This window comes from Prinia subflava, chromosome 21, assembly GCF_021018805.1.
Source record: "Prinia subflava isolate CZ2003 ecotype Zambia chromosome 21, Cam_Psub_1.2, whole genome shotgun sequence".
Lineage (NCBI taxonomy): Eukaryota > Metazoa > Chordata > Aves > Passeriformes > Cisticolidae > Prinia > Prinia subflava.
Window position 1 is genome coordinate 7,253,193 of NC_086267.1, and position 24,160 is coordinate 7,277,352.

At 51.1% G+C, this 24,160-nt stretch overlaps 2 protein-coding genes across 8 annotated transcripts in view; one reads left to right on the forward strand and one right to left on the reverse strand.

Moving 5' to 3' along the window:
* The first annotated feature begins 1,625 nt into the window (after nucleotides 1-1,625).
* Nucleotides 1,626-22,119, forward strand: PIK3CD (phosphatidylinositol-4,5-bisphosphate 3-kinase catalytic subunit delta). 4 transcript variants are annotated; one of them, XR_010082836.1, is made up of 25 exons: nucleotides 1,627-1,715; nucleotides 4,987-5,060; nucleotides 5,422-5,585; nucleotides 6,521-6,749; nucleotides 7,080-7,309; nucleotides 7,973-8,152; nucleotides 8,766-8,915; nucleotides 9,190-9,279; nucleotides 9,955-10,176; nucleotides 12,974-13,070; nucleotides 13,347-13,477; nucleotides 13,616-13,675; nucleotides 13,862-14,029; nucleotides 14,505-14,626; nucleotides 14,773-14,916; nucleotides 15,489-15,588; nucleotides 16,398-16,576; nucleotides 16,782-16,891; nucleotides 17,155-17,233; nucleotides 17,480-17,647; nucleotides 17,939-18,062; nucleotides 18,562-18,707; nucleotides 18,905-19,037; nucleotides 19,572-19,912; nucleotides 20,262-22,119. XR_010082836.1 is itself a non-coding variant. In XM_063417459.1 (24 exons), exons 3-24 carry the CDS (start codon nucleotides 5,445-5,447, stop codon nucleotides 19,707-19,709), a joined length of 3,087 nt encoding a protein of 1,028 aa, XP_063273529.1. In that variant the 5' UTR covers nucleotides 1,626-1,715; nucleotides 4,987-5,060; nucleotides 5,422-5,444; the 3' UTR covers nucleotides 19,710-22,119. The 4 variants fall into 4 exon arrangements, 3 of the variants coding, with proteins under 3 accessions (XP_063273529.1, XP_063273527.1, XP_063273528.1); XM_063417459.1 differs by having other exon boundaries at nucleotides 1,626-1,715; nucleotides 7,973-8,098; nucleotides 19,572-22,119; XM_063417457.1 differs by having other exon boundaries at nucleotides 19,572-22,119.
* Nucleotides 21,673-24,160, reverse strand: part of CLSTN1 (calsyntenin 1) — a 29,354-nt gene continuing 26,866 nt past the window's right edge. For all 4 annotated transcript variants that reach the window (XM_063417454.1, XM_063417455.1, XM_063417453.1 and 1 more), the window contains one exon: nucleotides 21,673-24,106. In XM_063417454.1, coding sequence (XP_063273524.1) covers nucleotides 23,912-24,106 — 195 coding nt within the window. In that variant the 3' untranslated portion in view covers nucleotides 21,673-23,911. The remainder of the gene's footprint in view (nucleotides 24,107-24,160) is intronic.

A 24,160-nucleotide genomic window follows, 5' to 3' on the forward strand; every position in this document is an offset into this window, starting at 1 on the left:
TCACATCTTGTACTGTACTGTTGGCAAGATATCTGTGTTGCCAGCTAGTAATGTTCAGGGGGAGAAAAATTAGTCAGATTGCAAGAATAATGAGCTTTTCTTGGATGATAACACAGAGAGAAAAAGAAAAAAGAATTTATGCCTTAATTACATGTCTTTGGTAGCAAAAGCTTTAGGAAAAATGGTGATTCTGGGAGTCATAAAACTGCAGGGCCAGTCGAGGTGATGCAGTAGCAAAAACTATGCTCTCTACCAGGGTTGTTTGTTTCCATGTGTGGCGGTGAAATAATTAAAATCACAAATCCACTTTCCCAATATTTTCTCATTTGTGACCCAAAGTACCATGGGCATTTCAGAGGAGATGTGTGAAAAGAGAAAGACTTTTCAGATGAGCACATGGTCTTTGAGTATCTAATTGCTGCTGAAAATTTAATGAGACAGAGAGGAATGATTGTCTTTGAACACTGGAAACATTCCTCGTCTCCATCTGCTGCTGCTTTGGAGCAGCTGATTTCCCTGACAGTTGGGAGAGCTGCACTGAGCAAAGGGTGACGGCAGCCCCGAGGGGGGTGAGAAGAGGCTGAGCCGTGGGGAACTGGGATGAGACCCTGCACCGTGGTTTAGTGCCTGGGTGGGCTTCCCCTGCAGTCCATGGACCTGTACAACAGGCTGGGGAGAGAAAAAACACAAGAGGATCACCCTGCGTGTCCTTGGTATCCACATTTAAAGGAGTGCTTGGTCCCATGGCCATGATTAGCAGGTGGAACCCCAGGCGTGTTTAAACCTGCCCTGCTCCTGCTTTGTATCCACGGGCACCTTGCCTGCCTTGGAGGTGTTTCTCCTCATCCCCCAAACCCACCTGACTCTGCTTTGGGATCTGGGGTATTCCCCGTCCTTATTGCACTGTGCCCACCGAGAGCACTCTGTGAGCACCCCCAGGGTCTCTCCCTTCTCTTTGGGGCTCTCTCCTTCTCTCCTACAGTCCACGTCTTTTCCCTTTAAATGCCCTTCTCCCTCTTTTTCTCCCAGACTCGCTGTCAGCCAATTTCCAGGGTTTCCCCAGCTTTTCAGGCGAAGAAAGAACAGTCGTATGACTGAGGTTGTCAAAGGAGCGCTTTCCAGGAAAGCAGAATCCCAAACCATCTCACGTCTCCTGTGCGGGCAGTTTCACACTAGGAACCGTGCATCCATGCACAGATGCGGATGCAGGACCAGCCCTCGGTGTTGTGCTGTTGCTCGGCCCTGCGGTTCGGAGCGAGCCGTGAGTGCCTCAGGGACGCCGCCAGTGCGGCACAGGGTGGCAGCCACGTCATGCTCGGTGCGCTCGGCTGCCACCATCCCCTGCCGCCGCTGCCACCATCCCCTGCTGCCACCATCCCCTGCTGCCACCATCCCCTGCCGCCGCCGCCACCATCCCCTGTCGCCGCTGCCCTCCGCGCCCGCATCTCCCGGAGCGCCCGGTGCGTGCGGAGCGGGGCCGCGGTACCGGGGCGGTACCGGGGCGGACCCGCTCGGCCGGCCCGGCGGTACCGGGGCGGTACCGGGGCGGACCCGCGCTGTTCGGCCGGCCCGGCGGGACCGGGGAGGGGCCGGGCCGGGGCGGGCACGGCGGGCGGGGCGCGGCCGCTTCTCCCTTTGCAGGCGGGGCCGGAGCGGGGCCGGGCCGGGAGCGCGGGAGCCCCGCAGCCCCCGGGAGCCCCCGGCCGCCAGCGCAGGTGAGCGCCGGGCCGGGGTCGGGGCTGGGAGCGGGGCCCGGGCGGGGCCGGGGGCTCCGGGGTGCGCGGCCGGCGCTGCGGGGCTCGTCCGGGGCCGTCTGCGGCAAACGCCGGCGCTGCTCCTCGGGAAACGCGCTCCTGCTGCAGGGAGAGCGGGGCTTTGCGGAGCCCGGGGCTGCGGGGCTGGAGCGGCTCAGGGGCCGCCCTTGGCGCGGTGTCCCCCGTGCTGGTGGCAGCGCTGGGCTCGGTGTGCGGATGGATGGAGGGATGGAGGGATGGAGGGAGGGATGGCAGCGGGCTGCTGTTTTGGCCGGTAACCACTCCTCACCTGCCGGCCCACCCCACGGGGTGCTGCTGGTGATCTCGGGTGCTGCTGGGTCTGCCTGGCCTCTGTGGTGGGTTTGGCACAGGGCGCGTTGTCACCACAGTTGTTACTCGCGGGCCTGGGGAGTGCCAGCACCTGGTGATCCAGACCTTCCGTGGTGTCGGGCTTGTGCTGCGGGGCTCAGTTGTTCACAGCCGTGTGTGTTTCTGCTGTGGGTCAGCTTTGGATCATGTTTTTGGCCGGGCATGAGGAACTCTTTTAGGAGCTCCCAGAAGAGAGTCGCAAACGTCGCACGCTGTGTGTGCCTGAGATGGGGACCTGAAAGTTGAATGTTGTGACAGAAGTCATTAGAAATGCATGGCTTGTTTTTTGTCTCCATCAACAAGATGGACTTTGTTCCTGGTATTGAGGAGCCATTGGGAACAGTGGAAAAAGCCTAATTTCAGCATCTTCTTCAGCTGGAAGCTTTCGTTTGTCACAACTTCCTCCAACTCCCAGGTTCTGCCTGTGTTAGCAGTAATAGCAAGGGTGCAAGGATCTCACATCACTTTGCCAGTGTTTAAGAGTTACAACATCCCTCATGAGTTACAGACTGTACTGGTGCCTGGGAGAAAGCTGGAACAGGGAGGAGTTTGTTGTTTGATGTTGTGCAGCAAACAACTGTCAGGTTTGGGAACAGAGCTTTGCACAGTGTTGGTTTTCAAGCTTTTGCTTTAACCACTGAATATATGGTTTCCCACCAGGTAGTTCCTTAGGCAGTATTGTGAATTTGCCTAAAAGCTGATTGGAAGTTTCCACCAGAGAAAGGTTCTCATGTCTCCCATCAGATGCTTTTCTCTCTCTCTGATGTCTCTCTGCCTCTCTCTGGTGATACTGTTTTACTCCCAGAATGAGGAATGGCTTTACATTTCTTTTTCTCTTAAGTTGCTTTGCCTGAACTCCTTTTCCCCTCCCTCTGGCTATTGCTTCTGGTTGGATCTAAGGCTCTGCTGAGCTTGAATGATGGTGCATTGCTCTGATGCTCTTCTGGAGCTGCGAGCCCCCAGAACTGCAGCTTGTTTTTATCACAACACGTACATTCTGCTTTCCTATCTCTTCTCTTGCTGACAACCCCTTTCATCATCAGCCCTGCACACAAACAAGGTTATCCCCGGTTCAGATCACATTAGTGTAGTTCTGCTTCCATTACTTTTCCCTGTGAGCCTGATTTGTGGAAGTGTGTGTGTCAGGTGGGCATTGAACAATTTAAAAGCTCAAAGGAGTCTTTATTTCATTAAGGGAAGGGCCCAAGCCAAGGGATTCTTACCCCCAGTGGTTAAAGCTTGATCCTTGTAGTTTCCACACAGCCAGAACACTTCCATGGAAGGTGGGAAAAAGCCTGGAGAGCTCTGTTCAGGTTCCCAAGGCAAAGGGGAAGAGGGAAGCCAGGTGGTGCAGGGGTCCCCCCTCTGCAGAGCGTGCCTCCTGTAAGAGCTGTCACACTGCATCAGGTCTGAGCTCCAACAAGTAGAATGTTCTGAATTTAGCAATGGGAAGGGGAGAGACTTGGTAAATTATGTATTAGAGATGATGAAAGTCCAGAGTTATTCTTCCTTTGGTATATTCACGCCAGGTTCTGTTGAAAAAATCCTGCATCCTCTAAATCAGGACGTTTGGAAAGACGAGGCGTTGGGCTTGAACTGACATTGTAGTGCTCATGGCTTAGACAGGTACCTCCTATTCTCTGGGATGCGGTGCCAACAGAAATCCTCAGCAGAAGGGAGCATCTCAGCCATTGCTGTGTCTCTGTCTCTGCTGGCCAGTAGAGTTGTGGTAGTTTGCTGATTTAGGCTGAGGTAGCAGATACACCAGAAACCTGCTGTTTTTATTGTTGATGAGCAGAAAACAAGGCCAGCTTGTTTTGCTTTATTCAAACTTGTAACCCTTGCCTCCTCCCCCTTTGCTCCCCTCCCTGTAAGGCCCAGGGGTGGTTTGTGGTCTCTCTATCCGGTCGCTGGGTGATGCAGCCTCTGTGCTGAGGAAGCAGGACAGATAAAACACAGCTCATGTTTCTGGGAATCCTGACCTCACTGCTGACAGGGAAGTGGTGTGTTCCCGGGACCTGGCAGATAAGATGCTGAGCTCCTCGTGCTGAAGCTCAGGGCTGGCTCCTGAGGAGCTGCCAGCAGGACTTTGTGGTTTGGGAAGCAGCAGCACTTAGCTCAGCTCCTTTCTAAGTCTCTACACCCACAGCTGCAAAGCTGTATTTGAAGTTGTGAATGGGGAAATTTTGTGCTGGTTTCATGGGCTAAGGAGAAGGAACCCAGACTTGCTCAGGGCTGAGTTTGGAGCCGTGGCACCTTCCGGGCTGTTCCTGGATGTTCCTGGGATGGTCCTCTGCTGACCTGACAGGAAAACTCTGGTGAGAGGGAATTGAGGTGAGCTGGTTTCTCTGCTGGGGTGTTTGGAGAGAATAAGTTAGAGCCACTTCCCTGTCTCTTGCTGGGAGCCAATGCTAGCAGTTCCAGAGTCCCCAGCATGTGGGGACACCACTCTCTGCCGCTTGTCATCTGTGCAGGAAACTGGAGGTTTTATTGCTGTAGTATTTTGCTTGTGGGCAAATGGATGGAGACTTTGTTACACGTCTTTGAGAAAGGAAATGTCTGACAGGCCACTGGTGAATATCTTTTGTTTCAACCTGTGTTTGAAAACAGCAGTTTGTACCTGACAGTGTTCAGATTCTTGTTCTCTTCATTGCATTCCTTGGATGTACTGAAAATAAATGGTAGCATCCTGCCAAGGGACAGGCTGCAGATGGAATTAACAAACTTGTTCTGATCGCCTCACCCTTCAACTTCATTTCTCTGTACTTGTAGAGGGGGGATGTACAGCAGAGTATTATTTGTTTGTGTGTATAAAAATGCATGCATACTTGGAACCAGCAACAACTCCTTCTCCCTCTTGCAGACTGGAACTGAGCTCTGGAAAAACAAAGCAGAGCTTGGAGCATGAGGCCTGAGGATTGCCTTACACAGCCAGGGGTAGGAATTTACTGTTTCTCTTGGCTGCTTGGTCATAGATGAGCTATTGGGACAAGTGTCTGATCTCCAGAGAAGAGAATTCTCTTATTTCTTTGTCAAATGTAGATGTAGATGTTAATCCCATCCTAGAAGGGATTAAGAGAAGGTTGTATTAAAATAGAGGCAAATGTTATAGTTACATGTGGCTCAAAGGCACTGAAGTGGAGTTTTTACTAAGGTCTATGTTTTCCTGAGCTTTAAGGCTGTGCTGACCTTCCTTTCTTTAGGCTCATTTGCACATTAATTTTCTAAAGAGCCCAGCACAGAACTGAGCAAATAATGTGTAGTCAACAGCAACAGATTGTTTTTCCTTTTCTTGCAGGTGGTAGCTAAGCAGTGAGCAGGATGCCCCCAGGCATTTACTGCCCTACGGAATTCTGGTCCAAGGGGGAGAACCAAAACATCCAGGTGGACTTTTTGCTGCCCACAGGCATATACCTGAACCTCTCAGTGCCCTGCAATGCCAGCCTGGGCACCATCAAGCAGGTAACAGCCTTATACCAGCTGTGAGGTGACAGTCTGTGTTACAGCCAGAGCCCCATCTGCTCCAGAGTTTAGCCTCCAATGGCAGGCACTTAGGATGAGAGTAAAAAAAGGGATATGAAGTAATGTGAGAGTGCTATCCACAGGGACAGAAGGATCTTTGGGAACTGGATAGTGTTGACAAGACTTGAGGAGCTCTTGGCTGCTGTCACAGATTTCATGTTACTGGGAGCAAGTTACTTAACCCAATTTTGTTTGCAGTGTGAGTAATTGCTCTGTTTCACAGGACCAGAGTCAGCAGGTGCTTACTGTGAGATATTCAGGTGGGGGGTATTTAAATGCTCAGGCTGAGGGATTATCATTGCCCAAAACAAAAAGCAAGCATGAAAAAAGGAAGTCACTTAAAGGCACCTGCAAATAAACCTATCCACGAGCTGGAGCCACCAGACCTGGCTGAGGAGCAGCCTGGGATTGCAGGACCAGGGGTGCTGAGAGGAGCTTGGGCTGTGCTCTGCCTCAGCTGTGTGCTGAGGAGAGGTGGTGGGTGACAGCGGCAGGGTGACAACAGCTGGGTGAGGTGTGCAGGGTGACAGCAACCAGGTGACAGCAGCCGGGTGACAATGGCAGGGTGACAGTGGGAGGGTGATAGCGGGAGGGTGACAATGGGAGGGTGACAGCAGCCAGGTGACAATGGGAGGGTGACAGCAGCAGGTGACAATGGGAGGGTGACAGCAGCAGGTGACAATGGGAGGGTGACAGCAGCAGGGTGACAATGGGAGGGTGACAGTGGCCAGGTGACAATGGGAGGGTGACAGCAGCAGGGTGACAATGGGAGGGTGACAGCAGCAGGGTGACAATGGGAGGGTGACAGTGGCAGGGTGACAGCAGCAGGTGACAATGGGAGGTGCCCACGAGGTGACGCTGCGCGCTGCCCGCAGGTGCTCTGGAAGCACGCGCAGTATGAGCCGCTGTTCCACATGCTCAGTGACCCCGAGGCCTACGTGTTCACCTGCATCAACCAGACGGCCGAGCAGCAGGAGCTGGAGGACGAGCAGCGCCGCCTCTGCGACATCCAGCCCTTCCTGCCCGTCCTGCGCCTCGTGGCGCGCGAGGGGGACAGGGCCAAGAAGGTCCTCAACTCCCAGATCAGCCTGCTCATCGGGAAAGGTCAGCCCGCACCGCTCCCGTCCAGCCCGGCTGCCTGTGGGGCGGAGCTGGAGCCCTGCTCATGCTCTGGGGCATCAGAGGTTCGGTCTGCAGTGGGTGCAGAGAGGGAGCACTACCTGTCAGAGCCAGGGGAGCTGGTGCTGCTGCTGGCAGAGCGCTGGGGGCTGGGTCGGGGCGGCTGCGCACTGTGAATGATTGCCGGGAGCTCTGCTTTTGGCCACGTGTTAAACATGTGCTCAGCGAGACTTTCACAGACATTTGAGGAGAAGGTTCATTTCCCCCAGTGTCTGCAGATGCTTATTTTGCCTTCCTCTCTTGCTTTCCACGCAGGTCTGCACGAGTTTGACTCTGTGCAGGACCCAGAGGTGAGCGATTTCCGCACCAAAATGTGCCAGTTCTGCGAGGAGAAAGCGGCAAAGCGGCAGCAGCTCAGCTGGGCAGCGTGGATGGAGTACAGCTTCCCCCTGCAGCTGGAGCCCGTGGCCAAGGGCCTCGGGACTGGCTCTCTGCAAATCCCCACCAAGAACATTTTTGTCAACGTCAAGTTCCAGTCTGGCGGGGTAAAGCTTTTCTGTCACAGCTTTGATGGTTTGTGCTTTTCCTTTGGAAGCCTCTGTGTGTGTACCTGGACAGTGTTTCCATGTGTTCAGTGCTCATCTTCGTTCTCCAGGTTCCTTTCCCTGTGGAGAGGGTTGGGAGGGAGCTGTTCTCCCTCCTGAACATGCACTGGGTGCACTGGTTAGCTGGGGGCTGAGGTTGCTGCATGTACATGGGCTGGAAACCCTTTTGGGTTTGGGTAGGAAAGGAGCACAGAATCCAATACCTGACTTTCCTTTGGAAGCTCGAGAGCCTGCTCAGCTCAGCAAACCCTGCTTGCAGGCACTGGTCTGTGCTGCCCCTGGGCCCCTGCTGCTGCCTCCTGCCCTTGGTTGATGTTCTGCATGCTGTGCCTCGGCATGAAGCCAGGTCCCCCTCACAGGAAAAGGGCCTTCAGAGCAGTGTGTTTGAGCATGGGGACCCTCGCAGCCTCTGCCCTGCTGCTGGAATGACTCTGGGAAGGTTTTTAGTGACTGGCAGCCACGCGAGCTGGTGATCCCTACTGTGTGTGTGTGATTGTACCTTCCCGTCCTGCTGCTCACTGCCAGCAGCAGGAATGTTGTTCCCTGTCTGTGCCCCTTCACCCTGTGCTGGTGTCTGAGTTTGCTGCGTTGTTGGGATTGCAGGAGAGCTTCACGTTCCAGATCTCCCCCTGGGAGTTCCCCATCACCTTGATGAGCTATGCTATTAAGAAACAGGCTACTGTGTTCCGCCACGAGACCGTGCAGAAGCCAGAGGACTACACCCTGCAGGTGAATGGGAAATGTGAATATCTCTATGGGAACTACCCCCTGTACCGGTTCCAGGTGAGCCTCGTGTCTTCCTTTATCAGTGACTCTGTTCCCACATGGCCTGCTCTTGCTGGGGGCGTGGGTTGGGACATGCTGGCAAGGAGACAGCGCTGTTTACAGGAGTGCAGCATCCAGTGGCAGGACCTGGATGCTACTTAGGGCAAAGGACACTTCTAGCAACCTAATAAATCCTTATTCTGGGGGGCCAGTGGTCTAAGCCTGTCCCTGGGTGCCAAGTGCTGTGTAAATACATTTAGAGACTGTGGTTCTGGAAATATCTGCTTGCTGGTATGGTGGGATGAGGGTTCTCCTGTTGAAATTTGAGCAAGTAATCCTGAGTCGTGTGCCCCTCTGGCAGGGCAGTCTCCTGCTGGGAGTGCTGAATCCTCCTCAGTGCTTTCCCTAAATGCAGCCATGACTCCATTGATGAAATGCCAGCTGTAAAAGGCACTTCATATTCTCAGTTCTGGCAACATGAGGCCAGTGAGTTGCAGGTTTATAAAGCAAGAGGAGATAGCTGAGAAGTGGAATGGGGTTGTGGCTGTGTCCTTCCCTGGGTCCCTGCACAGGTCCCTGCCTGGCTGGGTGGCCCTGGCCGGGTGGCCTGGCTGACCCTGTCCCCTCTCAGCACATCCGCAGCTGCCTGCAGCGGGGCCTGACCCCCCACCTGACCATGGTGCACTCCTCTGCCATCATTGCCATGAGGGACGAGCAGAGCAACTGCATCACCAGCCCCCCCAAGGCGGCCTGCAAGCCCCCCCCGCTCCCCAAGAAAAAGGTAAAGGGGGGCAGTGACCCTGGGCTCACCCTGGGCTCTGCTGGTGGATGTGCTGGGCTTGGCTGGGAGCAGCAGTGGGTTCTCCCTGCCCTCCTCAGGACAGGTGCCCAGCGGGGGTCTAAGATGGAAATTTCCAGCCCCCTTCCCTGGCTGTCCCAGGCTTCTTGCTCTTTTCTGTGGGACCCAAAGGCCTGGAATGGGAGATGAGTCCTGGTGCTGACTTGAGAGGCCTTTGTTGCACCTGTTTCTGATCAGAACCCTTTTCTCTTCCCAGCCAAACTACGGCTCTCTCTGGTCCTTGGAGCAGCCTTTCTACATCGAGCTGGTGCAAGGCAGCAAGGTCAACGCAGATGAGAGAATGAAGGTGGGCCCTGACTCACTCCGGGGTTTGTGCCTGTGCTTTCCCAGCCACATCCCTCTCCTTCGTGTGGGGAGGGCAGTGGAGGTGGCTCTGTGATCTCACCTGCTCCTGTGGGGCTTCCTCCAACCTTTGGAAAGTTTCTGAGCTGCAGCACGACAGGAGTGGGGAGGGAAGTGGCCAGACAGCAGCCCAGCATTGGAAAAGCTGCTGCAGAGCAAGCAGAGCTGCTGCCCTGGTGAGGGCACCGTGCAGTGCTGGGCAGGGCAGGGAGGCTGCAGCAGCAGCAGGGGAAAGCCAGCTCTGAGAAGAGGGTGGTGGGAGAGGCAGTGACTGGCAAAGGGGAGGCAGAAAGCAGGAGGCAGCAGGGGCTGGGATGTGTGGGGTGTTTGCCATGAAGGGGGAGCAGGAAAATGGGGAGTAGGGGAAGAGCTGCCCTTTGGGAAAGGAGGGAAAGTGGGCAAGAACGTGTCACATTAATCAATGTGCAGGTCTGCATGAAGTGAGAAGATAACACTGCCCTTACTGAAGCTGAGTAAAGAGACAGACCTCAGAGTGAATGTCTCAGTGAACTGGAAAGAGGCAGGAGCAGACACCCTGCTCAGGGGAGGGCTGCCCTGTTCCTCTCCTCTCCGTGTCCTCAGCAGCCCCCCGGGCTGATGGTTGTGTTATTGCCCGTAGCTGGTGGTGCAGGCGGGCCTGTTCCACGGCCACGAGATGCTGTGCAAGACCGTGTCCAGCGGGGAGGTGGCCGTGAGCTCGGAGCCCGTGTGGCGGCAGCGCCTGGACTTCGACATCAGCGTGAGCGACCTGCCGCGCATGGCGCGGCTCTGCCTGGCGCTCTACGCCGTCGTCGAGAAGGCCAAGAAGGCTCGCTCCACCAAGAAGAAGTCCAAGAAAGCTGTGAGTGAAGCCAGGCTGGGCCTGAGCCGGGCTGCCGGGGCTGCAGAGCCAGGACATGGTTCTGCACCGAGTGGCCTTTGCTTTCAGAAAACTGCACGGTGATAAAACAGTTTAGAGTGATGGCAATAGCTCCTTCAATAGCAACAGGAAGCTGAGAGGTGGCTGCTTGTAAGAAAGGCTGTTTAAATGTAACTTCTCTAGAAAGACCATTAAGAAACATACCCCGCCTCTGACTGGGCCTAAAGAGGAATCACTTTAGTTGGTGTCCCTGTTTCGCTGTTCCGCAACTTCCTTGTTTTGTAGTGGAGGTTAAACCATCATCTCTGTTGCGTTTTCTTTCTAACAAGGACTTTCCTGCAAATCCCCAGTGCGGCAAATGACCAGCTAGGGAGGGAGAATAAACTGAGGAATGTGAACATTGGTTATGGCAAAGCATTAGGCAAGGTAAAATTAAAGTACAGATTGTTCAAGGTTACTGTTCGGGTGCTGCAAACTGCCCATAGAAAGTGTTAAATCACTTTGATTTGAGCATCTTATTCAGAGGTAGTGATACTTCTCACATTCCCAAACTTCTAGCCCATTAATAATTTAGTAAGTAAAAGTAGATCCAACTGCAGCCTGTAATTAAATTGCTGATTTCCCAGAGCTGTAATGTAATCCTCCAGCTCTTTGCATGTGAGAGTTTGATGAGCAGCAAACGCATTTGTGCCTCTGCAAATTATTGTTTCTGTGACCACAAAGACACAGTTCTGGTGCCTCAAGGAGAGGGTTACTCATGCCATCTGTGCTGGAGTGCAGAGGAATGAGGCACTGATGAGTGTGATACAGAGGATTGCAGTTCTGCTCACTCCTCACTGTTGGGAGGCACTTTGAGCTTTGTTGTGCTGACATCAGTGGAGTTCTCAGGGTTACTGTGCAGTCATGTCTGGGAGCACCAGCCAGCTCATGAATCCTGCTTGTGGGGACCAATTTCTGGGTTGAAGTCTTCAGACTGGAAACATTTTGAGGCCAGGACCAGGATTTACAGTTTTATTGTTGGGTTTCTTTTTTATTTAAGAATAGCAGAACCCCAGCTCCTCCTGGAGGCTTTTGTTGGACAGAAGATGTGATTCATCCACAGGCTGGATGTTTGTGGTCACACTGGAATAATTTTCAGTTTTGAAGCAATGAGAAGGAAATCTTGCTGTTCTGATTGACAAAACACATCCAGTCTGTTTAGCTGAGTTGTTAAGAGTATCTTATTTATGTTTGGTCTGGTGCTGGGGAAAGGTGGGTGCATTCTGATGAGCTTTTAATATAAAATCACAACATTCACTGCAGCTGAGCACTGCAAAAAGGAAATTTTCCACATAGTGAGCTACAGCTCTGAGTGAAGTGTCCAGAAATCACTTCCAATGATTGGTAAGGGCAGGTTACAGAGTGCACCCTGATTTTTTTCTTTGTTTTGATTGGGTTTTGTTGGGGTTTTTTTTTTTGTTACTCAGATATTTATTCCATACATGTTGCTTATATGCATACTGTCCATAGCAGATAGGTGGGACTAAATAATTTACTACCACAAAACCAGTTTGCAGGCTGACTGGGTGAGTCAGAGGGTTAATGTCACCCAGAGGGCTGGCTTTCAGTGTTCCTCTAAATCATGCAGGAGATGTCAGTCTTTAGAGTGCTGGATCCTTGTTTTGCTGGACCTTATCCACCAGAAATCTTGCCTTGTGTTTTGGCAGGCTCTGAGCTGTGGTTAGATGTCATTTGCTCTGTTAGAAAAGGTTATTGCTGGTTTATAGTGTTTTATTTGGCTTTTCCCTGTGATCTGGAAGCTGATGTCTCAAATGTGATTTTACTGAAGATATTTGGAGTAATCAAATGAGTGCCAAGGTTTGGGAGTGACTCATTTTGTCACGTGAGAGGGAAATGGGGACCCTGTTACCTCCACCACGTGCTTGGGTGTTCTCTGGGGCAGGGCTCTGCCCTGTTAGAGTGCCCCAGTGGTATCTCACTGTGGTTCCTTCCCACGGGACACTGTCTGTGGGTGCCTCCACACAGAATTTCTGCCACCCAGCCCCTTTTCCACCCCTTTTCTGTGCTTGAGCCGTGGTGTGAGCTGAGCTCCGAGTGCTGCTGGATGAGGTGAAGTGTTCCATCTGGGGACCCTGACTGCAGGGAAGCTGAGCTCACTCGTGGCACGTGTGTCTGCTCTGGGGCTGGGAGCTGGGTGAGGGCAGGGCAGGAGTTGTCTTGGCCATGTCTCAGTCACTTGCTGGAGTCCCTCCCCCAGAACGAGACTGCCTTGGATTTGTGGGGTTTATTTTGGGGGTGTGCCATGGGATTTGCAGCATAAAGTTTGATTTCTATAGATAGTGTTTATTATTGTACAGAGAAGCCAAGCCCTTTTTTCCTATTATGAGCTATTTCTAGCATCCTTTGTCTCATTTTCCAGAATCGTGCCTACCCTGTGTTCCCTGTTTCAAAATTAGTTCTTCTCCCTCCCCCTCAAATTGTGAAATATATGAAATATGTAATAGTTCCCTCAAATATTGAGTGTAGAGTAGCAAGGCTTTATTGGAAAATTAGAGATCCTTCAGCTATGCCAAATACCAGATGGTGAAGTTTTAGGCACATTTGTGGGGAGCGTTTGGTGCCACTCAACACCACCCAGAGGACCCCAGGTTTTGGCAAATGCCCGGTGCAGTGTTGTACCCTGAATTTTGGAGGACCCAGCAGGGGAGCAGACAGGGTGTGCCTCTGCAGGGGCTCTGTGCCCCCAGCCCTGTGCCCACCGAGCGCGGTGTCCCCGCAGGACTGTCCCATCGCCTGGGTCAACGTGATGCTCTTCGACTACAAGGACCAGCTGAAGACAGGGGAGTGCTGCCTGCACATGTGGTCCTCCTTCCCAGGTACGGCAGGAGGGGGAGCTGCTCCTTGGCATCCTCAGGAGGTGGAGTGGCCACTGCTCTGTGCTGATGGCAGCTGGAGCCCTGCCGAGGCCAGGCTTTGTTGAGCTTGGCTTTGTGAGCTGAGAGGCGGCTGCTGGCCTGAGGGTGTCACTGCCCCTCACAGGGGAGGCTCGGGAGGGTGAAGTGCTGGTGGCCAGGGACAGTCTCTGCTCTGCTTTCTGCATCAAAGCTTCACAAGATTCGGGCTCATGGGGTTTTTTGTACTTTGTTTTTCAGATGAGAAAGGGGAACTTCTGAACCCCATGGGCACAGTGCAGTGCAACCCCAACACAGAGAGTGCAGCAGCCCTGGTCATCTGCTTCCCCAGCGTGGCAGCACATCCTGTGTACTACCCATCCTTCGAGCAGGTGGGACACTGCTGTGGGAGGAAATTCCTCACTGTCCTTCCAGTGGGGAACTTCTGGGGCAGCCATCGACAGGGACTGGTGAATAGATATTGTTAACTGAAAATTTCACTTCTTCTCTTAACTTTATTTGTGTCCCAGCTGCTGGAGTTGGGGAGGAATGGAGAACAACCCCGAGCTGCACCAGAAGATTCTGAGGAGGTGAGTCTTCTGCCATCAGCTTTCAGCTGCCTGCGAGCCTGGTTTCACGGACTGGTTGTTTCCCCCTGCCCCCTTCCCAGCATTTTTGACCAAAGTGGGTCATGCCCAGTCCTGTAGGGTCTCTCTGAGCTGAGCAAGCCCTGTGGGCCGAGCCTGAGCCCTGTGTGTGCTCCTTGCTGTGGGCAGAGGCTGCAGCTGAAGGAGATCCTGGAGCGCAGGAGCCACACGGAGCTGTACGAGCACGAGAAGGACCTGGTGTGGAAGATGAGGTACGACATCCGTGACCAGTACCCGCAGGCCCTGGCCAAGCTGCTCATCGTCACCAAGTGGAACAAGCACGAGGACGTGGCCCAGGTGAGGACGCTGGGGCTGGCAGCCAGGGCTCCCCCTCAGTGTCTGCATTCCTGTGCTGTGTTTGGGAGCCCAGCCGAGCAGGGATGTTTCAGTTTTCTCAGGGAGGTTCCCAGCTGGTACCACCTGAGGTCTGGCTCTTCTTGGGCTCTGTTTGGTTCTGTGGGCTGTCCCTGTTATTGGCCTGCAGGGTCTTGTTTATCCCTTCAGAAAACTGGAGGCAAAAAAAAAAATCTGTTTAATTCTAGGGATAAAAGAGATCTGGATTGAGTATTTTTAAATGATAGTAAGAGATCATCACAAGCCACCCCAAGGGATGAGTTTTTGACCTGGTATCTGTGAACTTGCTGTGAGGCATCTATAAATAGTGACCCCCCAATAAGGAGCTGCTCTTTCATCAGTAGAATTTCAGGTTTTTATCCATTGTCATAAAAACCTCGTTCCTTTTTTCCCCCCATTTTCTTTTTGGTGATTACAGATGATTTCCCTGCTTCAGACCTGGCCCGAGCTGCCTGTCCTGAATGCCTTGGAGCTGCTGGATTTCAGCTTTCCTGACCGTTATGTTGGTTCCTTTGCTGTCAACTCCCTGAAGAAGCTGACGTAAGTGTTGTCCCAGGGGGGCAGAGCCCTCTCTATTTCTGCTCGGGGCTGTGAACAGGAGTGACAGCCTCGTCTGCACGGCTTTCACAGCAACACTTGTGGCAGGGAAGGCAAGGCTGTGTTTCACGTTTCCCTTCTGTCCACAGGGATGATGATGTGTTCCAGTACCTGCTGCAGCTTGTCCAGGTGCTCAAGTATGAATCCTACCTAGACTGTGAATTAACCAAGTTCCTGCTGGAAAGGGCATTATCCAACCGCAAGATCGGCCACTTCCTCTTCTGGCATCTGAGGTGAGGAGCAAACGTTTTAGGGTTTTTCTCAGTAATCAAGTGAAACCAGCATTTACCTTCATTGCTCTGGGAAGGGGGAACTGCTACTTTTTACCTCAGGTGACTCAGTGAGAATTATTACAGGAGGACGCAATATCATTTTTTGTTCATTTATTTTTGTCTTTTGTCATTGTAATGGTGGTGTTTGGGATAGGTTCTGCTTTCAGAATTTATATGTATTTGTGACTATATACACACATGCCTCTGAGCTGGAATTTGCTTTGGGCTTCCATGGCCATGTGCCAGCTCTGAGCCATAAACTCTGAACAGTTCTTGGTCCCCAAGTGATGTTCTCAAAGGAGGGGTTGGTGATTGAGTCACCCAGAAAGATGTTTCATCACCTCAAGCAGTGATTTTCCTCCATCACCTTCTGGGGTGGGGGCATTTTTTCCCTTTCCCATTACACAGAATCTAAACAGCAGCCAAATATTCTGGTGTTGTCCCCCCCTGTTGGTGGTGTGAGTGGGAGAATGAGTCACTGTGCTGTGACAAACCTCCCTGCTCTGACCTCCCTGCTCTAACTCCCTGCCCAGGTCAGAGATGCACGTCCCTGCTGTTTCCCTGAGGTTTGGCCTCATCCTGGAAGCCTACTGCCGGGGCAGCACCCACCACATGAAGGTGCTGATGAAGCAGGTACACATTGCCTGGGGCCATAGGGCTGCCTTCCCTCTGGCTTGGGGCTCCTTCCAGCTGTTGGCTCTCCCCAGTGAATGTTATCAGCAACACAAGAAAAGCCTCTAAGGGCTGTTGGTTTTGGCGTGTCCTGGAGATGCCCAGCATGGGTGGCTTTGCTCAGCCCTTACCCACCCACACGGGCTGCAGTCTGTGTCTGGAATGGTCTGGAATGGTCTGGAATGGTCTGGAATGTTCAGGCCACGGCTGCCATTAGGTCAGTTGGGAGAGGTGCTGATCCCTGGGAGCTGATCCCACTTGGCTGATCCAGAGCAGTGGATTCCCTTCCAGCTGCTGTGTGCAGGTACTGCTGGCTTTTGCCCACTCTGAAACCTCTCTTACCTGGCAGGGGTCACTACCAGCGTCAGAAGCGAGAGACTCCTCTCTAGACAAAATTTGTATTCAAGATGTGCCCACAAGCCAGTGCTGCTTCTTTTCAGGACTGAGCAGAACCAGAACTCCCCAAAAGCATGGAAGGGCTCCAGGTCTCATCCTCACTTTTCCAGCCAGTGCACTTCCCTTCCTCCTTTGGTGTGTGGGAATGTGCTTTATTCCTGCTGCAGTCATTACCTTGCACTGCGTTTGTGCCCAGCAGAGTATCCACAATTAATTATGGATCTTCCTCAAGCAGATACTACTAAATTTGTTCTGTTGCAATGTGTGAAATTGCTACAAATAAGAGAACCAAAATTTACATTTCACAGGAGATTTTAATGTTTTTTAAACTTTCTCCAGGAATTTCCTATTTTTTTATCCCTCCCTCTTTTCAGGGAGAAGCACTGAACAAGATGAAAGCTCTGAATGACTTTGTGAAAGTGAGTTCTCAGAAGGCCACCAAGCCTCAAACCAAGGAGATGATGCACATGTGCATGAAGCAGGAAACCTACAGGGAAGCCCTTTCCCACCTCCAGTCCCCCCTGAACCCCAACATTATCCTCGCTGAAGTTTGGTAAGGGAGAGATCTGCACCTCTGAACTGGTGGGAATTTGGTGCTTTGTTTCACACTGGAGCCAGGTTTTGGGTTATCCCAAGGTTCTTTCCTCACGGAAGTCCCAAGTCCAGCAGAGGGTGGAGCTGCTGCAGGACTGGCAGCTTATCAGGATGGCTGATATTTTAATAGATGGAAACTGATGGTAATATTTTATTTCCTCTAGTGTGGATCAGTGCACCTTCATGGACTCCAAAATGAAACCTTTGTGGATTGTGTTTAATAATGAAGAGACAGGTGGAGGTGGAGTGGGTATAATTTTTAAAAATGGAGATGGTAAGTCTTTATTATGCCTGTGAAAATTTATCTTTTAGTCTCAAGTATTTACTGGGGTGAGTGGGACTAAATCTGGACCATTAAGAGGTTGTGTAAATGAGGGCCGTTTTAACATTTTTGAGTGAGTTTTTTGGTAGTAATCTGAAAATACTTATTAAATCCCCCCTATATTTCACGTGCCTCTCTCTTTCATTAAGATTTTAGTGCAGTAATTGGATACCTGTGAACAGTAAAATGATAATTTCCTCTGTAATGCTGCCCAGATCTGCGCCAGGACATGCTGACTCTGCAGATGATCCAGCTGATGGACATCCTGTGGAAGCAGGAGGGCCTGGACCTGAGGTGAGCAGTGTGCACACAGTTGTCCTCCTGCACTGGCAGATCGGGGGGGGTGAGGCTGTTTTCCCTGCAAGCTCATTTTGCCCCAGGTCTGTCTGGCGTTCTGGAGCTGGGCAGGTTCTGTGGGGCTGGGGAATAGAACTGCAGAGCAGAAAGGGACCAGGCAGGGCAGGCAAGGGGCAGCTTAGAAGTGAACACCACGCACTTGTGGGCAGGATTTCAGTGGAAGGGTTTCTCTCATCTCTGCAGGATGACCCCTTATGGCTGCCTCTCCACAGGAGACAGGACGGGGCTGATTGAGGTGGTCATGCACTCGGACACCATCGCCAACATCCAGCTCAACAAGAGCAACATGGTGGCCACGGCTGCCTTCAACAAGGACGCGCTGCTCAACTGGCTCAAGTCCAAGAACCCAGGGTGAGGGGCTCCCCTTCCCTCCCCGCCTCCTTTTCCTTCAGCTGTGCACAGCTCCAGGCTGTCCCACATGGGACACCTCGTGTGGATCTCATTCCACTGTGGTCCTTATTCAGACCCTTCAGATGCAGACAACGATTGCAGCTCATTTTTGTAAAGCAGGGGTGGGAGAGCACTCCAGAGAGCACTGCAGGAATCCAAACGAGCTTCCCTCCCTTCTGCTGCAGCTGAAAACTCCCCAGGGGCAGTCCTGGAGTCCAAAGTAAAATTACCTTTCTCTCTTACCCTCTCTAGAGATGCCTTGGACCAAGCCATCGAGGAGTTCACCCTGTCCTGTGCCGGGTACTGCGTGGCCACCTACGTGCTGGGCATTGGGGACCGGCACAGCGACAACATCATGGTCCGGGAGACAGGGCAGGTAACCTGGGCACCCTGGCACTGAACACTGCCTCTCCCTGGGCAGTAACCTGGGCACTGAACACTGCCTCTCCCTGGGCAGTAACCTGGGCACCCTGGCACTGAACACTGCCTCTCCCCGGGGAGTAACCTGGGCACCCTGGCACTGAACACTGCCTCTCCCCGGGGAGTAACCTGGGCACCCTGGCACTGAACACTGCCTCTCCCCGGGGCAGTAACCTGGGCACCCTGGCACTGAACACTGCCTCTCCCCGGGGCAGTAACCTGGCACTGCCTGCTGCCTCTCCCCGGGGCAGTAACCTGGCACTGCCTGCTGCCTCTCCCCGGGGCAGTAACCTGGCACTGCCTGCTGCCTCTCCCCAGGGCAGGGCCTGGCCTTTGGCCTCCCTACAGCCAGGATCTGCTCAATGCAGCAGCTGAAGAGAACTCAGCACTGGTCTGCTGAAACAGGTAATATTCTGAATTTTTTTTTTTTTTTTTTTTTTTTTTTTTTTTTGCAGCTGTTCCATATTGATTTTGGTCACTTTTTGGGGAACTTCAAGACTAAATTTGGTATTAATAGAGAACGGGTCCCTTTCATCTTAACCTACGACTTTGTGCATGTCATCCAGCAAGGAAAAACTAACAACAACGAGAAGTTTGAAAGGTAAGTGCTGGGCCTTAATTTTGACTTCAGTTTTTGAAGCTGTAAATTTTGAGTATTTATTTCCACCATTATGCAGCCTATGGCTGCCTGTACACACACAAGTAAATAAATTATTAACTGGAGAGAGCAGGGTTCAGACTACATAGCTTTGCTCCCCAAAATGGTCGGGTTTGCAGTTTTCCTTTGCTCCTGCACAGGTTCAGGGGTTACTGTGAAAGGGCCTACATGATCCTGCGGCGCCACGGGCTCCTCTTCCTGCACCTCTTTGCACTGATGAAGGCTGCTGGGCTGCCAGAGCTCAGCTGCTCCAAAGACATCCAGTACCTGAAGGTAAGGGGCAGAGCCCAGGCAAGGGGTTCAAACTCAACACCTGATTTTGTGGCTGGGCGAGAAGGAGTTCAGTGTGCAAGGCCAGGTTCTTAGAAGCAGATGAGCTCCAGGAACAGTGAGTCCAATGCCCACGTGCAGGACATCAGCAATGCCAGGTCCTGGTGCTCAGAAATCCCTTCAGGTTCTTCACCACAAAGGCAGCAGGTGCCAGCTTGCAGGGAAGGAGGCAAAGCCCTTGGCTCTCATTTCCTAGTTTGCCTCCTGAGTCATAACCACCCATCCCTGGCAGCTGCAGAACACTTTGTACAAGAGCAGTACAGAATCTGCTCTTTCCCCGCACCAACAGAAGCAGAGGGTGCAAGTGTTTATCAGAGAAAAAACCTCCTGCAGCTACAAGAACAATTAAAACAATTAAAAGCAATTGATGGCTACTCCATTCCTCCTTTCAGTGGAGTGGTTTCTTATGAATAAACATCTTACTGGTGGAGCAGTGACTTGTTCAGTTGTGCACTGATTTGTGCCTCTTGCCCACAGGACTCCCTGGCCCTTGGGAAAACTGATGAGGAGGCACTGAAGCACTTCAGAGTGAAGTTTAACGAAGCCCTGCGGGAGAGCTGGAAAACCAAAGTGAACTGGCTGGCACACAACGTGTCCAAAGACAACAGGCAGTAGGGCAGGAGAAGGAACAGCCCCAGCCCAGCACTGACAGGCCCTGAAGGTGAAGCACAGCGTGGAACATCCCCACCTGCTCCCAGAGATCTGACATTGCTGCACGACTGAAAATCTGTTGGCCTGTCCTCAGCCACTGCGGCTGCTGCAGATCTCTGGGGACAAAGAGGAGACGTGAGGCAATAAAACTGCTGCCTACAGTGAAGGTAGGTGGAGGTGCTGTACCCTAGAGAACTCCCTGAGCTTCAAATACAGGTTTCAATGGAAGAGTTGAGGCAGCTGTAACACCCCTTCAGTGTGCTGATGTCTGTATTTCTATTTTCTTGAAAATTTAGCTGAGCAGAGATCTCCCTATGCCTGTAGCCCATCTTCTAGGTCACTCTTACAGCTTAGAAGCGTTAACTTCAGCATGTGCTCACTCCTCCTGCCCTGTGTCAGTGTCCACTGAGGTGGGTCAGCTCAAAGCACACCAAAGCTGACTTGAAAAATGCTTTTACTCTGCCTTGAGACAGGATAAAAACATCCACATTGTCATATTGTTTCTGTTTGCTCCAGAGGCCAAAGGGTTCTGAAACTGAGCGGGAACTCAGCTATTGCTGTCTAGAACTGATGGCACAAGAGCAGCTTTGGGGTGGCCACTGGATCAACGTACCTGGGTCAGGTACTCTGTTTTCCAAAGTTAGGCTTCAGTTGAGCCTCAATTCCTGCATTTCTGCATTTATTTTGGTTTCAAACCTGAAAACGCTAAGAGTGCATCTTCAAATTAAAATATTGCTTCTTTTCATAAAAGATGTTAAGCTGTGAGGTCTGTTCTGGTTTGGATCTACTCATACAAACCCCTGTTGGCAGAAGCAGCAGTTCTGGCATAGAAGACACCTCATTTTAATTTAATTGAGCTCTGGGAGAGCCCCTTTTCCTCCACCTTCAGACAATACTGTGAGTGAAGCACTCAGGCTCCAACAGCTGCTTTGGTACTAGAGGGAAATAGTGCAGGATTTGGAGCTCTGTGCAGGCTGATCAGTGAGAAACAGTCTCTGCTCCATTTTAGAGAGTAAATATTGCTATTTCCTCGCTTAGTAAACGAATTTACAGAGCAAAACAAATCCTGGGCCCTGTGCAAGGTGAGATGCACTGAATCCACGCCCCCAGTCAGGTTCTTGTGGAAGACACTACACTTGCAGAGCTGGAAATGCAATTCCCCTGCAGTGCCAGAGCCCGGGGTCACTGGGCCCTGCTCCCCTCAGGCCCCCAGGGCTCACAGATGGCAGCAGTGGCTGCTGTCCTGTCACTTTGAGAAGTGCAATAACACAAAGGTGCATCAGTGTCAACTGCAAGAACTGAGCACAGTTTTACAGAGGTTACCTAGGCTGGAAAACTTTACCTCCCTCCAAGCAGTAAAAATTCAGTGAGTCCTGGTGTGGAGCTTCCTCCTTGTACACCCTGGGAGAGCATCTTGGATAAATCTCTGCCTTTGACTGCAGATTCACAAAGCAGCAGCTCACCTGATGGTTTTCAGCAAGCTGAACTGTACTAAAGATTGAAACTTAATGTAATTTTCAAAACTGATCCATTTCATTACAAGTGGCTTCTCATTTTTATAAATATGCTCAGAATGGTAGACCTATTTCTATTTATTTAGAGATGTTTCTGTCATTATTTTTTTTAACTCTGTACAAACTGATTGTGCTTATTCTGTTGCCTTGAAAAAAGAAGTATTTTTTTAAGCCAAACCCTGGTTCTGCAAAAAGAGAATGTTTACATGTTTAGCTTTTCAGTTGCTTTAGGTACATGTTTTGTAAATAAGAAATAAAAGATATTGACAAATTGTACACAAAAGCTGCCAAGTCGTTCTGAGCTTCAGAGCAATGACCACAAAACTCTCCTGCTCCCCTAGCAGAGGCAAATTTAGTTTATATAATTGGAATATACTTTGTTTCACTCAGTAAAATAAAAAATGCAAACAACCTTTAGAACCAGAAATTTATTGTAGCTTATAGACTTTCCAAACTGACCTGTTACCAATATACACATCTGAAAAGTTATACCCACAGTGGCTACAAACTGCATCAGGACATTACAACCCCTCAGTATTACCATTAAGTCATGATCAGTTTTGGTCTAAAATACAGCAGCTACAGCAACAGTATATGGAAGGATAAGTCTTCTACACATTAACACAGGACAACTGTCAGACATAAGTTAAAAGTTTCCCAGTTTACTTAAAACTAGCAGTTAATTACCACGTAAGTAGTCAAAACCATTTTCCCATTTTAGAAATCTAAAATTTTACATTAAAAAAAAACCCCAAAACAACCCCAAAAAACAGTAAGCTCTGGTGTGGGTTCTTTCCCTGCTGCCAGGTCCATCTCTATTGTAAAGGCACTCCTCAGTCAGGTTCCCCCAGAGCAACCCCCAGCGATCCCGGAGGGTGAGAGCCGGGCTGCTCTGGGAATCCACTGCACAAACACGTGGCCCAAGCTGATCCCTGATCCTCTGTGCTGATCCCTGATCCTTTGTGCTGATCCCTGATCCTTTGTGCCCTTTCTGGCCCTTCCCCAGTGCTCCTGGCCCTGCCCTGCCTGTGCCCCCTGGGCTCTGCACCCACCCCCACGAGCAAGGGCTGGCGCTTGGCTCACCGTGCTCAGGAGGAGATGCAGTCCCAGGCTCCTGCTACAGGCACAACAAGTTACTCTCTAATCCACCTCCACAGAGATCAAGCAGAAATTCATTATTCACAACTCTGCATCAGACCAAATAAAGTCAAACAACCCTGCCTGACAGAAAAACCAGCACCACCACTCCCCAATTTGTACCTTCCAGCTACTGCTCTCTGCAACCCCAAATTGGAACTGGGATCAGGAACAACCCAAATCACATGAATTAACATGATTCCCAAGGTTTTCTGGTTGGATAATTTATGCTACAGTTTTTCACCAGCAGGAAAACACAATTACTAAGTGTAAACAAAGGCTTAAAACACCGACAAATCTGAATTACTGTACAAGGGCTGCAGGGGAGGAGCAGGAGTGTTCAGTGGTACCAGCTACATCCCAGACCCTCCCACTTCCAAATGTGAAAAGATGAACAACAGAAAACCCCCAAATCCCTCTCCCTGCAGACTGGCAGCCCGGGTGCTCAGGTACCCAGACCTCCCTACACCCAAACTGCCCCGGGGTGCACGGCCCCCACGGGACTCCAGGCAGCCTCCCTCAACTGCCCGGGGCTGCGGCCACCCCCACAGCACAGCACACACAGCTGCCCCCCAGACACGTAGTGTTATCTCCCCAATAACTTAAAAGCCTTTATGGCAAGCCTTAACTGGAGAAAAAAAAATTAAAACCAAAATGTAGTGCACAGGGGAGCTGAACCTCTGCAGAGGCTCCTAAAGCCTTCACAACTTCTCACAAGCTTGTCTGTTCCCTCTGCAAAAAGAAAAAAAAAAGAGATGAAAGAAAAGGAAGGGGTTCAAGGAGAGCGGGGCATGAGCGCACATCGCAGTCAAGGCCAAGACAGAGTTACTGAACATCTACACTAACAACTGTGCCCGTGCTCCTGCTGCAGTGGGATGAGACTTGGAATAGTTCATGCTGCATGGTTTTTCACTTTAGCATGTTTTAAACCCCAATCCCTGTTTTCACTACCACAAATGACATAATTACATAATTCCAATATATTTACAAAATATTAAAAAGTCTTGTTAATCTTCTACATATTAACCTCATTCTGCCACTTTACACATGCACTAATTCAGGGAAAAAAAATTAAAAGAAATCAACAGGCTGAAATGAGCACAGCTTTACCCTTTGTCAACAAGCAATCTTTGCATCTTTTAGAAAGAGAAAAAGGAACAAAGCCAAGTTTGTTTCACTGAGCAAAAAAAGACAGTTCAGAAATTCATGTGCAATGGCTACAGAGCTGTAGAGTCACTTAGCTGAGATGACATGAAGAAAAAAGTGCAAGGTGGTTCCTCACAGAGCGTAAAAAAAATCCAGTCACTGAGGCATGGCTGAAGGAAAAGGTGCTAACTACAACCCTAAACATCAGGAACTAGCTGACAGAACACAAACACGGCTTGTGTGGGGCTTCAATCTACTGGCCAGAATGAATTTTTTTGTTTGAAACACCATGAATCCTTGGTACCAATGGAGTGTGTTACAGTGGAGTCTTCTAGGGTGGGAACATAAAGACAAAGGGAGCAGCTAGAATCAATAACTGAGGGTGGAGTCATCCCATTCCAGCTGCTGCTGTCTGTTAACATTCTGTTGGTCCTCCTCCTGCTCTCCCTCTTCCTCCTCACTGCTTTCAGACTCTGCACTGGTGATGTCATCTTCTTCTCCGTCTTCACTTTCTTCTTCCTCCTCCTCCTCCTCCTCTTCACTGCTGTGTTGATCCTCATAAGTCTGTTCAGACAAAAATTAGCTGTCATTACCATACTGGCCAAAATTCTTTTTGTT